Below are 13643 nucleotides of genomic sequence, written 5' to 3'. Positions count from 1 at the left end.
AATCAGCCACAACTTTGAATCAGCCTGGAATTGGACTCATTTCTTGCCTGCGTGCATCACCTGCCCAGGGTGCTATAACGGTTGTCGTTTGAAGTTTGATTTAAGTTTAATTAATGTTTATTTTTTGTTTTTGTTTTGTTTTGTTTTTGTTTTTGTTTGACAAACGGCCACTACATCAAGTAAAAAACCTGTCCACTGATTAAAGAAAGAAGAAGAACTTTCCTTGGAATTCGCTTCGGATATTATTGGGATACCCGATGGAAAATCAGCATGGATTGTTTTATTCACCATTCATGGATTATCTGCTGGCATGAGACAGAGGCCTGGCCTGAGCTAAGAAATTTCCAGTTGGTATGTACTGATAGAAATGCCGTATAGGAAAACGGTTTCATGAAAAGTTACATGAACTTAAACTTGGACTGCTTTAAATTGGCTGTGTGCTTTGTTGAACTATTAACGCACCCTGTGGCCTACATTCATAAAAAAGTAAAGCCAGCGCAATGTGCGCTTATGTGGATGAAGAGGATTTGTTGGTATCCGATTGTTACCCGATTGTGAACATTCACTGATATTATCAAAAATTTGGCAATACGTTTGCAGCAAAATGACAGATGTGGAGAGGCCAGAATCAAAGCGGTCAATTAAATTGACTTCTAAAGGAATGTGCTTTTACATACAAACTTGTCAAGAAAAACGCACTGCAAAAATTAACCAGGCAAAAAAGCTTATGGATAAAATCCGTGCCCTAATAGAATTAAATGAAAATGCCGACGCAGTGAACACTCAGCTCGCTTTGTTCATTAAGTGTTATGAAGAAGCACTTGATATTCATGAAACATTTATGGAATTGCCTCTACCAGAAGATAAAATACTCATCACTAAAACTAAAAGCTTTGAGGAGAAAATGAAATCATGTCATGCATTTATTGAAGATGTGAAGGAGTGGCTGTCTAAAGCTGGTTATCAATACTCACCGCCAAAAGAACCTATCGACGCAGGATGCGTTGATGATGGAATACAACCTGAAGACAGTATTTCTAACGTCTTAAGTGTAAGAGAAAGTTCTGTAAAATCACGTGCCACCGGCATATCAAAGACTTCTGCAATATCCGCGGCGCGCATTAATGCGGAGGCCGAGAGAGCAGCTCTTCTTAAACGCTCCGAAGCTTTAAAAAGGAAACATCATATAGAAGCGCAGGAGGAAAGGCTTCGTAGAGAAAAGGAGCAATTGGCGCTTGAAACAGATTTGGCAGCTACAACGGCAAGGCTTCAGGTTTTAGAAATGAACTCATCACAGCGTGGTTCAAGACGATCTGATGGAATGAACTCTTATTTGGAGAGGAGCAAAGCTCAAAGATCCATCGGTTTAGATCCTCTTGCCAAAGCTTTTGTTCCACCTGAAAATGATGTTCTTGCTGTACCTGATCCTGCATCAGTTGTTAGGCCAAGACAAGGATTTGCTGAACGAATGTATGGAAGGCCGTTTGGGCCAGAAGTTCAATATCAAGAATTACAGACTGCAAATGGACGTCAAATGGGACATATATTAAATTCTCAAACTCAAAGCGGTAACAACCAAAATGACATGGTGGGCATTATGCAAAAACAAAACGAAATCACTGCAATGTTGGTTCAGCAAAATATATCCTCTGTTCTTCCTCCAAGAAATCTGCAAATTTTTGATGGAGACCCTCTTCAATATAAATCCTTCATTAAAGCTTTTGAAAATGTAGTGGAGAAGAAAACGAATAATCCCAGCGACTGTTTGCATTTCCTTGAACAATACACCAGGGGGCAGCCAAAGGATCTTGTGCACAGTTGTCAACATATACCTCCAGATCAAGGCTATCACAGAGCCAAGAGTCTTCTTGCTCAGCATTTTGGAGATGAATATAAAATTGCATCTGCTTACATGGAAAAAATATCTAACTGGACACCCATTAAAGGTGAAGATGTAAAGGGATTACAATCATTCTCTCTGTTTCTCCGAGGATGTTCAAACCTAACAGAACAAGTAATGTATATGAGGGAACTGGATTTACCATCTAACATGCGTAGTATCATTTTAAAACTTCCTTACAAACTAAGAGAAAAATGGAGGAACATTGCATGTGACTTGCAAGAAAGAAGTGGACAGAGAGTCACATTCATTGATCTTGTAAATTTTATTGAGAGACAAGTGAAAATTGCTTTAGATCCAGTTTTTGGAAACATTCAAGATCCTCAACATCCTAATGTGAAGGCCTCCTTTAACAGCCAGCTACGACAAAGAAGGAAGGGAAGCAGCTACGTTACGAATGTCACTCCTGTGAGGGAAGAAGCTATTGTACGGCCTGCAGAACATAGCACCCCCTCCACTCATTGCTGTCTTTTCTGCCTGCAGAGAAACCACACACTAGGTCAGTGTTCACAGTTTAAAGCCAAGACACACCGGGACAAGATCAACTTCATTAAGGACAAGGGTATTTGTTTTGGATGCCTGAAGGTAGGCCATACAAGCAAGGACTGTAGGAGTCGATTGGATTGCCATGTATGTCATCAGAAACACCCTGGGGTCCTTCATATAGAAAGACAGGATAAAGGCACATCTGTAGAACAAGCCAAACATCCTGTGAGCCTTCCAAGTGATTCAACTGTAACCTTTCAGACGTGTGGCCATATTGGGGCCGGTGTGGAAGATGATTCTACCTTCTCTATTGTTGCAGTAAAGGTCAGAAGCAAACTAACTAATAAGATCATACAGACATATGCTTTCCTGGATCCTGGCAGTTCCGGCACATTCTGTACAGAAACCATGGCGAAAAGGTTAAATTTGCGAGGTAAGAAGACAAGCATTTTGTTGAGAACAATGGGCCAACGAAAGGTTGTGAATGCTCATGTTTTGTCAGGTCTTGAGGTGTCTGGCATGAGTGCTGAAGATTTTATAGAGCTTCCTGATGTTTTGACTCAAAAAACTATACCTGTGTCTACACTTAATATTCCACGACAAGCAGATATTGATCCATGGCCGTATTTGAAGGATGTAATACTCCATGACATTCATGCAAATGTAGATCTGCTAATTGGAACTGATGCCCCTAAGGTTTTGGAGCCGTGGGAAGTAATAAATAGCCTAGATGAGGGCCCATACGCTGTCAGAACCAGGGTTGGCTGGGTCATTAATGGTCCTCTTCATGGAAGCTGTAGAGGTAAGAGTGGCTATTCTGCTGTGACAGCAAATCGCATCTCTGTTGAACACCTGCAAGAAATGCTTGTTAAGCAGTATCACCATGACTTTAATGAAAATTCATCAGAAGAGCAGATTGAAATGTCCAGAGAATATATTAAGTTCATGGATATTGTCAGTAGCACAGCAAAACTAATTGGAGGTCATTACTGCATTGACTTGCCATTCAGAAAGGAAAATGTAACCCTGCCAGACAATCGTTATATAGCAGAGCAGCGCTTATGTAGCCTGAAAAGAAAGTTTGACAGGAACAGTGTTTTTAAGGAGGAATATATCACGTTCCTAAATGAAATGATAACACAGCGACATGCTGAGCCAGTTCCTCTTGACCAGTTGACACAGAGCAATGGGAAATTGTGGTATATCCCACACCATGGGGTGTATCATCCTCAGAAGGGCAAGCTAAGAGTTGTTTTTGACTGTGCAGCTTCCTACAAAGGAACATCCCTTAATAGTCAGCTTTTGCAAGGTCCCTATCTCACTAACAGCCTCATTGGAGTTTTAGTCCGATTTAGGCAGGAGCCTATTGCAATAGTGGCTGATATCCAATCTATGTTTCACCAGGTTCATGTCTCAAATAAGCACGTTAACTTTCTCCGCTTCCTCTGGTGGCCAGATGGTGACACTGCACAGGCTTCGCAGGAATACCGCATGAAGGTACATCTATTTGGAGCTGCATCATCGCCAAGCTGCGCTAGTTATGCTTTGAGGAGAACGGCAGATGACAACGCAGAACACTTCCCTCCAGAGGTTGTGAGTACAGTGAAAAACAATTTTTATGTCGATGATTGCCTCCGTTCAATGGCCTCAGAAGAGGAAGCTAAGAAAATGATCCAGGATTTAACTGCACTTTGTCAGAAAGGAGGATTCACTCTGTCAAAGTGGGTCAGCAATAGTCGTGCAGTGTTGCGCTCTGTCAGCGAAGGCCGCAGAGCAAAAGACATGATGGAGCTGGATTTGGATACAGATCAACTTCCTGTTGAACGTACATTAGGACTACAGTGGTATGTTGAGACTGACCAATTTGGATTTAAGGCTTCAGCACAAGAGCAACCGCAGACGAGAAGAGGAATTCTTTCGGTGGTCAGCTCCCTCTATGACCCATTGGGTTTCCTTTCTCCATTCAGCATGGTGGCTAAGTTGTTACTGCAGGAACTCTGTAAAAGAAATCTTGGATGGGACGAAGATATTCCCCATGTTCTCGCTAAGCAATGGGCTGGCTGGTTGGAAGATCTCCACAAGGTGGCAAAGTTCAAGATTGACCGTTGCATTAAGCCTAATGACTTTGGCAACCCTGTCACTGTACAACTTCACCACTTCTCTGACGCCAGTGAGGTTGGGTATGGAGCTGTCTCTTACTTAAGATTGGAAAGGAATAATAAAGTACATGTTGCATTTATGATGGGAAAGGCCAGAGTTGCTCCGCTGAAGCAGACAACAATTCCTCGCCTGGAGCTAACAGCTGCAGTCCTTGCTGTTAAGGTAGACCGCATGCTACAGAAGGAGTTGCAACTTAGGCTGGAGAAGTCAGTTTTCTGGACCGACAGTACAACAGTCCTTAAATATATATCAAATGAAAGCCGGCGATTCTATACCTTTGTGGCCAACAGAATTGCAGTCATCAGAGAGGCAACTGATGTTGACCAATGGAGATATGTGGGGACGAAGGAAAACCCAGCAGATGAAGCGTCAAGAGGAATGAGGGCAGAAGATCTCCTGAATAGAAGGAGATGGATGATGGGACCTGATTTCCTTTATAAGTCCAAGGATGGATGGCCTAAATTGGATGTAGATCTTCATGTGATTCCTGGCGCTGACCCTGAGATCAAAAGGGATTTGACAGTGAATGCTGTTGTTAAAGACACAGACAATGCTATGAGCCACCTGATTCATTACTTTTCATCTTGGAAGAGATTGCAGGTGGCTGTAGCTTGGCTTCTTAAGATCAAGGATACTCTTGTGTTATTGGGACATAGGAGAAAGGAGCTTTATGCCTCTGCTGAGCTCAGTATGGACACTACAGACTGTCATCAACAGGTGGAAAGCCAAATGCAGAGCTTTAAGGCTACACTCAAAGGACAGAGTCTAACACCTCAAGATGTGACCAGGGCAGAGCTGTCAATCATCCGGTATGTACAACATCAACGGTTTAAGGATGAAATTACCTCGCTGCAGAGTGGTGTAAAATCCGTATCCAAGGACAGTCCACTGTACAGATTGGACCCAGTGATGGATGGTGAGATTCTCAGAGTGGGTGGTCGGTTAAGCAAATCCTCACTGCCAGTGGAATCCAAGCGTCCTGTTATTCTGTCAAAAGACCTGCATGTATCAACATTAATTCTGCGCCACATTCATCAGCAGATAGGTCATGCTGGAAGAAATTATATGTTGTCCAGTTTAATGCGGAAGTATTGGATTGTAAATGCAAACTCTGCTGCCAGAAAGGTCATATCAGATTGTGTTGTTTGCAGACGCAACAGAGGAAGACTCCTTGAACAAAAAATGGCGGACTTACCTGCTGAAAGAGTGTTGCCTGAGGAAGCCCCTTTTACTCATGTTGGCATTGATTATTTTGGGCCCATTGAAGTTAAAAGAAGCAGATGTCTTCTCAAAAGATACGGAGTACTCTTCACCTGTATGACCAGCCGTGCTGTACACTTGGAAGTAGCATACACATTGGATACAGACTCCTGTATAAATTCAGTGAGAAGGTTCATCTGCAGACGAGGCCCAGTTTCAACTCTCAGGTCGGACAATGGAACTAACTTTGTTGGAGCCAGCCGTGAGCTCAAGGAGAGTCTGGCTGCTCTGAATCATGGTAAAATTCAAAGAGCCTTTCTTCAGGACGGCATAGAATGGAGATTTAACACCCCATCAGCTTCCCATCAAGGTGGCGTTTGGGAGCGCCTGATTCGCTCAGTGAAGAGTGTTCTTAACTCAGTCCTTAAACAGCAGACCCTGGACGATGAAGCACTCCAAACTATTTTTTGCGAAGTTGAAGCAATATTGAATGATAGGCCTATTACAAGGGCCTCCGATGATTCAAATGACCTGGAAGCTTTGACGCCGAATCACATTCTGTTGTTGAAAGGTAAACCAATTATGCCACCAGGATTGTTTGACAGAAATGATCTGTATGTCAGAAAAAGATGGAAGCAGATACAGTACATGGCGGAACTCTTCTGGAAGAGATGGATTTCTGAGTACCTGCCATTGATGCAACAGAGACAAAAATGGGCAGCACTAAGAAGAAACCTTATACCTGGAGATGTTGTTCTTGTGGCAGATGCTACAGCTTCAAGAGGATCTTGGATGATGGGGAAAGTTTTGGATGTCAGATCGGATGTGAATGGGGTTGTGCGCTCTGTTCGCCTCCAAACGAAGACCAGCATCTTAGAGAGGCCTGTAACGAAGCTGTGCCTGCTGCTGGAGGCGGCAGTGTGATCACATTAACTGACTCTCTCTCTTTCTGTCTGCATCTGTCATTCTCTTTCTTTCTCTTTCCTTGCAGGTGCGGCAAGACATCTGTTCCTGATATAGTTAGAATATATAGTGTGTAGCTCCGTTTTGAGAGTTCAGTAATTGTCATAATGCACAATTAGGGGCCGGAGTGTTGGAGCTACATTAGTTTGCTTTCAGTAGTGGTAATTTTGTTAATTGATTTGTTTACCATTATAATTTTTCTCACATTAGTAATATATATTTTGGTAATATTATTTAGTTGTTTGTTTAGTTAATTGTTTTATTTATATGTTTAGTCTTTATTTTTTGGTTAGTTTACTAACTACAATGTTTTGATTTAGACACCTGAGGGCAGTAGTGTGCACAGGTAAAGGTGAATATAGGTAGGAAGTAGGAGGTAATTTGTAGCACCTGGGTGATGGGCATATGGTTTTTTACCAGCGCGAGAGATGCTGTATTGTTTGCTCCGTTGGGAAAATAAATCAGCCACAACTTTGAATCAGCCTGGAATTGGACTCATTTCTTGCCTGCGTGCATCACCTGCCCAGGGTGCTATAACGGTTGTCGTTTGAAGTTTGATTTAAGTTTAATTAATGTTTATTTTTTGTTTTTGTTTTGTTTTGTTTTTGTTTTTGTTTGACAAACGGCCACTACAGTTTCTTTCCCCAGGCCATCTACCTCATGAACACTTAAATGTTTCCCTACTGTGGAACAAACATGCACAATACTTCCCTCAGACATTTCATTATAGCACCTTATAACTTTCTATATATTTAAAAAAAAATATATATATATATATATTTTATTTATACCTATGTTACTTGTCTTGTCACTTTATATTGTATGTGTACTGGAAGCTACTGTCACCAAGACAAATTCCTTGAATGCGCAAGCATATTTGGCAATAAAGCTCTTTCTATTCTATTCTATTCTATTCTACCCCGGTTCAAGATACGCTGGATTAAAGATGAAGTGAGAAGAAACCATGTGAAGTCACAACTGAATGTCAAGATCAGCACTCTGAGGGCCATATTGTAAATAAGACAGAATATATACACCGCTCTACAGTAATTTGAAAGTAATTGCAGTACCAGTTTTGGCCACAATCTTACATACGGCTCCTTTAAAGTCATCTCACTCAAGTACAACACTGCAACACCATCGAGTGCTCCTGTGGAAAGACTTTTCAGTTTAAGGGGTCTTGTGCGGACCCCAAAGAGAAACAGACTTTCAGCAAGCGATTTGAGGAACTTCTTTTGATGAGATACAACCACTATTTTACTGACAAGTATATAAATGGTTGAAGAACAACTACATTTCAGCATTCAAATATGCCTCTTTTTTTTTAGATATAAATGCTGTTTTCAAGCAAATCGAAAAAAAATATATAAATATCTATTTTGGTTTGGGATTTTTAACAGCTTTACATTATTTGTAAATTATTATTCTAAGATTCTATGCAATGTGACATAGAATTGCACAAGCACCATTGACACTGTAGTTTTTCCATAAACCCCGCCCTCGGTGATCTGTACACCATCCGCCATTGTTTCAACGACAGCCGGTAATGTCTCCTAAGAAATGTAGGTGTTCTGTTGTGGGATGTAAGGATGAACATAGCAGTCTTCATTTACTCTCATTGTTACTCGAGGATGGATCTGTACCAACTGTTCGTGATCCAGCTTACAGTATCCAGAGCGACAGGCCTAACGTCGCTGATCACGGCAGAAATGAAAGTGAGAGCGCGCACTTTATGACAGCTCATCGAGTAGTTTTACGGATATACAGTGTACCAGTTTATTAAAGGTCCCGTATTATGCCCCTTTTCACAAGATGTAAAATAAGTCTCTGATGTCTCCAGAGTGTGTATGTGAAGTTTCAGCTCAAATACCCAACAGATCATTTTTTACAGCATGTTTAAATTGTCATTTTTTGGGGCTCAGAAAAACGCTCTGTTTAGTGTGTGCCCTTTAAATGCAAATAAGCTGCTGCTGGACGACCCAGGGGGCGGAGCTTCACGAGCTCGCGCTCAGTCTCTCAGGACAATTTCATCTCACGGAATGATGATAATATCAGAAACTCTCAGTAACAGTGTTCATTTCGAGTCGGACAATAATGCCTACAGAGTCAGAGTGCTGTATAGAGATGAAACAGGTATAGTTTAGTAGTTTAATTACGGTTATTATGACGTATTTGTCATCTGCTTGTATGTATCCATTATTTATTAATAGCCTACAAGTCTGCTGTCTGAATGATGAACAAACATATACTGATGAGTTTAATAAAGTTTATTGTACATCACACAAAAGATGAAGCGTCAGTTTTACTTCAGAAAATCACCTTAAGAGCTGAGTAAACACAGTAAGTTATTAGAAGTGTGCAAGTACATAAACGAATTTCGGTAGAGATGAGGGAGCATTCCTGTGGGCGGAGGTTAGTCAAAAAACTGTTCTAGTGACGTCATTAAAGAAGGAAGTAGAGGGATGTAGTCCAAACGGGCCGTTCGATGTAGGCGACTTCTGTTAAATAAAATATCTCGCTTGGCATTGAACTTTGAGCTTTATAATTTTACAGATATTATTTATGCTCTAACAGCAACATTACACACCAACTAAAGTTTGAAACATGGGATCACGAAGAACGGGACCTTTAAGCACAGACTCAAAAGGTGTGTATATATATATGTTTACTGTTATTTGTAACAAGTGGTTTGTGTACTTCGCTGTGTATGTTCCATGCTAATGAAAGGGAGAGAGAGAGTTTTGGATAAGACTTAAATGCTCATGATGTACAATAAACTTCACTGAACTCAACAGTATATTTTGGTCATCATTCGGACGGGGTCTGCTACAGCAGGCTTGTATTAATGGTGGATAAAAGCAGATAATAAATAAGTTATAACCATAATTAAACTAAACTATACCTGTTCTATCTCCATACAGCATATATTCTCTGGCTCTGTGGGCATTATTGTCCGACTCCAAGTCGAAATGAACACCGCTACTCAGAGTTTCTGTTCTGATATTATCAGATGAGATTGTCCTGGCTCTGAGCGCGAGCTCGTGAGGCTCCACCTCCTGTGCGGACAGCAGCAGCTCATTAGCATTTAAAGGGGACACACTAAAACGTCACGTTTTTCTGAGCCCCCAAAAAATGACAATTTAAACATGCTGTAAAAAAATATCTGTTGGGTATTTTGAGCTAAAACTTCACATACACACTCTGGGGACATCAGAGACTTATTTTACATCTTGTGAAAAGGCTCATAATAGGTGCCCTTTAATAAAATTAGTAACAAATATTTTTTATATTACGAATGTAAAATACTTATCTCTGTAATACAATAAACCAGAGAGGCCACTGTATAGGTGATTTCAATCTAATTTTTTTCATCATTTTTATACATTTCTTTAATACTTTTCTTTATCGAATACAAGTGTTAATCAATGTCAAAGGTCTGACATGTCCCCCTCGTCTCATACCTGAGGCACAGAATGTAACACAAGTCAAGTCATCTTTATTTATATAGCACTTTTTACAATACAGATTGTATCAAAGCAGCTTCAAAGTGATACTGTAACAAAATAAAGTATATATTTAATATTGTATAAAATAATACAACAAAGTTTGTTTCTAGAAGAAAATTGCATCATCGTCCACCTTAAGGCAAATCAATAATATTGTTGAATATTAAATGTCCCCAACTAAGCAAGCCAAAAGCCAAGGCAACAGTGGCAAGGAACAAAAACTCCATCAGTGACAGAACGGAGAAAAAAACCTTGGGAGAACCCAGGCTCAGTCGCTCAGTTCTCCTCTGGCCATCGAGCGAACAGTGTATAATTATTATTATGATTCAGGCAGCATTACAGGTCAGAAGTCAGATTGAATCAGAACATTCAGAATATTTATCCAGTTCCATCTGGTTGGAAGTCGGAGTCATCACACCGGTATGGAGATGAGTTTGTTGAGGATCAGTCGTGTGGATGAGGCCTTCACAGGGCTGATGAGGCTGGCACTTCAGGGATGCGTCATGGATGGGTCCGGGCGCAGGTCCACCTTCTGATCTGGATAAGGCCCGGATCCGGCTGACTTCAGTAAACTTTAGAATGAACAGAAAGATATACATTAGCCTAGCATAGATGCCATTCTTCTTATTAAATAATGAGTAGGGCCTACATCAGGTGTTATAGGAAAGTGTCCCCGGTTCTGGCTGACCTATGCAGCCTAATAATCATTTAACTGATTTGAATAATAGAAATGTATAATGTTCTATATGAATGCCAGGTAAAAGAGATGCGTTTTTAGTCTAGATTTAAACTGATAGAGTGTGTCTGCTTCCCGGACAATCACTTAGAGTGTTGCAATAAAACTGACATGCAAGTTAAGCCTTTTTTTTGTGGAAATATTAATTTATTATTGAATATGCAATTAAAATTATTGCAAACATTACCAAATGACCAAATATGAAAAACAAACAAAAGGTGTATTCAGTATTTGCAAACTGAATTATAGTAATAAAAGAGTATTTGGACAAATATTATCAACATTATATGGAGCTAGAATTGTCTCTTTATTACATGCGAGAAAATAAATGATCTGAGAGAAAAAAAAAAAGTTTGAGAGAAAAAGTTATCACACTGATAGCAAAAAATAATAATATTTGAGAGTTTTGAGAGAAAGTATTTTCTCATAGAACATAAAAAAATATACATTTGAATTTTTTTAAATTATTTCTGAGAAAAAAAAAAATCTCTCTCAAAATACTTTGAATACTCTCAAATATATATATTTTTTGCTATCAGTGTGAAAACATTATCCCTAAAAAAAAAAGTGGGATACTTTTTTCTCTCAAAACGCTTTTCTTTGCTCTCGATGCAATTTCTTGCTCTCGTGTCAGATTTTGCTTTCACTGTGAAAATTGTGTCATGGGTGGGGCCACGTTCCTATTGGCCAGTCGGGTGAGCATCGTGTCAAAGCGTCCTGTCCTCACCACACACCGGCATTAGGTGGAGAGGAGAGATTTGGCTATAGGGTGATGTGTGTCTAACTTACACAAAAGAGACTTTGTTGCTCAGCACATGAAAATAAACTACTTACCGTGATCTCAGACTGAGGTGATGTGGTTTCTCCACTGCATGGATCTTCATGTGTCGCTTCAGGTGAGTTTTAATAGAGAAATTCTTTCCACACTGATCACACGTGTGCGGCTTCTCTCCAGTGTTCATCCTCTCATGTCTTTTCAGATGTGATGACTGACTGAATCTCTTGTCACAGTGTGAACACTTGTAAGGTTTTTCTCCAGTGTGGATCCTCTCATGTGTTTTCAGAGATGATGAGTCACTGAATCTCTTGACACAGTGTGAACACTTGTAAGGTTTTTCTCCAGTGTGTGTATTTTCATGTCTTTTCAGAGATGTTGATCGACTGAATCTCTTGTCACAGTGTGAACACTTGTAAGGTTTTTCTCCAGTGTGGATCCTCTCATGTGTTTTCAGAGATAATGAGTCACTGAATCTCTTGTCACAGTGTGAACACTTGTAAAGTTTTTCTCCAGTGTGAATTCTCTGGTGCTGTTTTAAACCGTATGCTTTAGTGAAAGTCTTCTCACACTCAAAGCACATGTACTCTCTCACACCAGTGTGTATTTTCTCATGTTTACGTAAAGATTTCAGCAGTGAAAAACTCTTTCCACACACAGAACATGAATGCGGCTTCTCCTTCGTATGAACTGTCAGGTGTGTCTTCAGGACTGATGCCTTAAGAAATGTTTTGCCGCAGTGATCACATGAGAACGGCTTCTCTCCAGTGTGGATCCTCATGTGATCTTTTAGATAACTTTTGCATGAGAATCTCTTTTCACACTGATCACACATGAATGGCTTCTCTCCCGTGTGGATCCTCATGTGAACATCAAGTTGCTTTTTGTCAGTGAAACACTTCCCACATTGATCACACGTGTGCGGCTTCTCTCCAGTGTGGATCATCTCATGTGTTTTCAGAGTTGATAAGTGACTGAATCTCTTGTCGCAGTGTGAACACTTGTAAGGTTTTTCTCCAGTGTGAATTCTCTGGTGCTGTTTTAAACTGTCTGCTGTAATAAAAGTCTTCTCACACTCAAAGCACATGTACTCTTTCACACCAGTGTGAATTTTCTGATGTTTATGTAAATATTGCAGCCGTGAAAAACTCTTTCCACACACAGAACATGAATACGGCTTCTCCTTCGTATGAACTGTCAGGTGTCTCTTCAGCTCTGATGCACTAAGAAATGTTTTGCCGCAGTGATCACATGAGAACGGCTTCTCTCCAGTGTGGATCCTCATGTGACCATTAAGATTTTGTTTGTATGTGAAACTCTTCCCACATTGATCGCATGAGAACGGCTTCTCTCCAGTGTGAACTCTCATGTGAACATCAAGACTATGTTTGCTTGTGAAACTCTTTCCACACTGAGTGCAGGCGAAAGATTTCTTGGCTCTTTTCTTAAAAAAAATATTTTTAGTCTTTGAGCGACTCAATGGTTTTACTTCAGGATTGACATGATGTTCCTCCTCCACTTCACTCAGTTCTTCACTCTCCTCGCTCTCTTCCATCAGATCTTCACTCTCCTCCTTCACTTCACTCAGTTCTTCACTCTCCTTCTTCACTTCACTCAGTTCTTCACTCTCCTCCTTCACTTCACTCAGTTCTTCACTCTCCTCGCTCTCTTCCATCAGATCTTCACTCTCCTCCTTCACTTCACTCAGTTCTTCACTCTCCTCCTTCACTTCACTCAGTTCTTCACTCTCCTCCTTCACTTCACTCAGTTCTTCACTCTCCTCGCTCTCTTCCATCAGATCTGAAATCAAAGAGAAAATTATTCATTTCATTTTCAGTGCATCAAAATAACTCAAAGAGAAATATAAAGTGAAAGGACATGAAAGTGAGCCCTGATGTAATAGTAGAAAGTAGACAA

At 40.4% G+C, this 13643-nt stretch overlaps 2 protein-coding genes across 2 annotated transcripts in view; both read right to left on the bottom strand.

The window, feature by feature from the left end:
• LOC311302781 (uncharacterized protein) overlaps nt 1-13643 on the bottom strand; it is a 198842-nt gene that overhangs the window by 11580 nt on the left and 173619 nt on the right. The gene's annotated exons all lie outside the window — the stretch shown is intronic.
• LOC311303983 (uncharacterized protein) overlaps nt 1-13643 on the bottom strand; it is a gene marked incomplete at its 5' end in the record, with an annotated part of 31672 nt that overhangs the window by 17193 nt on the left and 836 nt on the right. Inside the window, one exon of the mRNA XM_084430774.1 lies at nt 11786-13526. Within this exon, the coding sequence (XP_084286900.1) occupies nt 11786-13526 (1741 nt within the window). The remainder of the gene's footprint in view (nt 1-11785; nt 13527-13643) is intronic.

Source organism: Rutilus rutilus (genome assembly GCF_951802725.1).
Source record: "Rutilus rutilus genome assembly, chromosome: 1".
NCBI classification, from domain to species: Eukaryota; Metazoa; Chordata; class Actinopteri; order Cypriniformes; family Leuciscidae; genus Rutilus; species Rutilus rutilus.
The sequence above is the reverse complement of the archived record's forward strand: the minus strand, read 5'-3'. Positions and strand labels throughout refer to the sequence as shown.